General features: G+C 30.9%; 1 protein-coding gene across 1 annotated transcript in view; it reads right to left on the bottom strand.

Annotated features, from left to right (window-relative positions):
- The window catches only part of LOC103211795 (histone demethylase UTY-like), a 398,135-nt gene that overhangs the window by 223,576 nt on the left and 171,090 nt on the right, over positions 1–3,469 (bottom strand). Inside the window, 1 exon segment of the mRNA XM_042783269.1 lies at positions 3,172–3,206. Within this exon segment, the coding sequence (XP_042639203.1) occupies positions 3,172–3,206 (35 nt within the window).

Genomic DNA, 3,469 nt, shown 5'->3' with positions numbered 1-3,469 from the left:
AAAAAAAAAAAAAAATCAATACAACTTATCCTAATAATAAAAAAGAAAAATGTCAAACATTATATGTAAAATAAAATCCTAATGAGCTTAAGAGCTTATCAGATGACAGGATGATGTCACAGCAAGGATATGAGACTCTAGGTTTTCTCTGAAAATAATTTTCATTTACAGATGAAATTAGGAAAATCAAAAGACTTACATATCTACCAACCGAAAATTACATTTTATTATCACTCTATTTACTTTAAAAGAACTCATTTAGAAACAGAACATCTAAAATTGAAAGATATTTCTTGAATCAACAAGTAGAAGATATCCACTAAGATAAAGTAGTTTTATAGATACTAATATAAAACTATACTACCACATTTCCTTTTCTGAGATGGTAGACTTGATCTAGATTCTATACCTTTATAATGTAATGATATGTATCTATTTTATAAGCCAACCGTGGACATACTCTATTTTTTTAAACATTCACGTATAAAAGCTCCACAACACCAATGATTACTCATGTCTGAAATCCATATCATTATTCCTTATTGCTAACCAGAAGGTTGGTGGTTCAAACCCACAGCTACTCTTTGAAAGGAAGGTTGGGCAAACTACTTCCGTAGTGATAATGCCTTGGAAACCCAAGGAGGGGTCGCTATGAGTCAGTTCCGACTCATTAGCACGTAACAACAACAATAATAACATTCCTTAAAAATTTCAATGTAACTGAAGTAATTTTAATGTGCTAAAATGATTATAAATACTATAATAGGTAAATTTTACTTATAATTATTCTCCCTACATATCACAATTAAGAAAACAAAAGCACAGCTAATGGATAAAACTCTTACTAGGCTGATAACCAGAAAGATGATATAGATACAGATATATCAAACATTAGCATTGGCAATTAATGAACTGTATCATGGCAATCATTTAAAAAGGCTATTAATTCTAAAGAGTATTCTCTGCAACCAAAAAAATTCTGTAGATTAATATATCAACTACACGTTTATCACTTCTAATTAAAAAAATGAAGTGTATTTAAAACTAGGAAGTGTATGTGCATGTGTTGTGAAGGCTAGGGGATGCGAAAGGTTTGTATGGAATCCAAGTTTTTAAAGCTCCTCATGATAGCTTCTGCATAGCTGCATTTGGAAACAAGTCACTTAATCTATTTACTCCACGATAATATGAATAATATTAAGATCTTTCATCTTTTGGGTTAAGCTTTTGTGACATATAATTCCCATGTTATTTTATGCTTGGACTGAATCATTAGGATAGGCCTTACAAATTCTGATTTGTAACAACTTTATAGGATGGCTCTAAACTGCACCAGAGCAAATAAAGAGGTCTTTTCTCCCAGACAGTGGCTACTGGGTTTGAACCACAATCTTTAAGTTAAATTAACTATTGTTCAACAGGGTGCCTTAACAAGTTAAATACATATATGGATACATATATGGAATATATCTTCTTCTTGAAGAGCTGTTATTAGATGTATTTTATACCTTACAATTACAAAAAACAAAACTTTTTTTTTTTTAGTCATATCATGGAATAACTATGGTTACAAATTTTGTCTCATGTTGACTTCTTCATTTTCCACTACAGAATAAAGTAAATGTGTGCACTGATAAACTTTTTAATCATACAGAAAAAACATACTGTACACAGAAAAAAAAACCTGAAAATGAAAATGAAATATTTTTATAACAAAACATCCCTGAAATTAGGGGTAATAATATCACTGATTCTAATTTCTATCAAATGGACAGGTGTGAAAACGATATTTAACTTTTAAACAAAATTTAGAGAAAAACAAAGCTACTGTAACATGATGTCCTCATATAACCATATACCCATAAATGAGTGTTTTTTTAAAGAAAATTAGATATTACATATCAGGATAGTAGAAAAAAAATTTAAGTAAGTCCTCAGTTTATGATGGGATTCCATTTTGAAAAGTCTATTCATTGTAAATTGGTTGTGATATAACTTGAGAATGCCTTTTTTTAGAAAAAAAAAATTTATTGTGTTTTGGCTGCTTATTTACAAAGCAGGTTCTGTTTACAGTTAACACACATTTTGTTTCACAGCACTGATTACAATCCAAACAATAAACAGCTCTCCTCCCATCTCTCCCTGCAGCTACACCTCCCTGAAAACTTCTGATCTACACATACTTGTCTGTTCAGTTTTCCCTACTATGCAAATGCCCTTCTGGTATTTCATGGTTGGTTGATCAAAGGGGTGCAACTCCTTGGGGCAGGTGTTCTGCTCCTAAACATTTCCACTGTTTGGCTGAGTGCTAATGCATGGAAGTGAGTCCAGTTCCAGCTACAAAGGAAAACCCAGGACTATAGTATCAGCAGTTTCTGATTATCTTATTTTTTAAAGTTTCCATTACTACTGCCTTTTATTATCATCTTTATAAATACCATGTTTATAGGTTTTGAGGGTTAGCATGAGAATGACAACATCAGCAAATTATGCACTATAATGCTGTATTTACTATATATTAGTAATGATAAGATGTATCAAAGGTGCTCTGGCATGGTGCCTAAGGCACTTGACTGCTAACCAGAAGGCTAGTGGTTCAAACCCATCAGCCACTCCTTTAGAAGGAAGGCTGGGCAATCTACTTCCGTAGTGATACTGCCTTGGCAACCCAAGGACGGATCACTATGAGTTGGGGCCAACTTGACAACACATAACAACAACAACAACAAGATGTATCAAAAAAGAAAAAGAGAGAGATAGGTCAAATTTACAGTTTGTGGTAACTGTAATAAGTCAGCATCAGATGATTCAAAGCTAGAGGCAAACCATATTACTGACAGTTTGGGAAACAAATTACATCTCAGAAAGTTTAAGATACAAATTCTACTATATAAATATATATACACACACATACATGTAAAATGTATTTCCAATTCCTTCATTTCTATGTAAAAGTTTATCACTAAATGAACTTTCAAACATCTTTAATGAGTTTAAAATACTACTAAATGCATGCTAAATTAATATCCAGAACCCAAATAAATGCCTGATACATTTTATTTCACTCAAAGCATGAAATTCTTCGATACTGGTTATATCACTTAAACAATGAAAAGAATATTATTGCTTTTTAGTTCTTTTTTATTGATAACTATAAGTTAAAACACTTACCTGGATTTCAAACAAGTGGGCAATATGAAATTTAACTGCAAGGACCAGGGAAAAGGATCCATTATAATACAGTAATGTTTCAGGTGTTTAAGTAACATATAAATAGGGGCAATAAGAAATATAAAATATTAGCAAATTATATATTAATTAGAGATTACAGATTTGATTTAGTATAACATTATAAGAAAACAGAATATATAAATACATTAACACCTGAGCATAAGATAAATTTACTCATTATAAGTTATGAAATGAAATTCTAATCCATTTAAATTCAAATGTCAATATTAAAATCTTT

Source organism: Orycteropus afer, unplaced genomic scaffold (genome assembly GCF_000298275.1).
Source record: "Orycteropus afer afer isolate SDZICR_OR568_19922 unplaced genomic scaffold, OryAfe1.0 scaffold00794, whole genome shotgun sequence".
Classification (NCBI taxonomy): domain Eukaryota; kingdom Metazoa; phylum Chordata; class Mammalia; order Tubulidentata; family Orycteropodidae; genus Orycteropus; species Orycteropus afer.
This window is presented reverse-complemented; position numbering and strand designations above follow the sequence as displayed.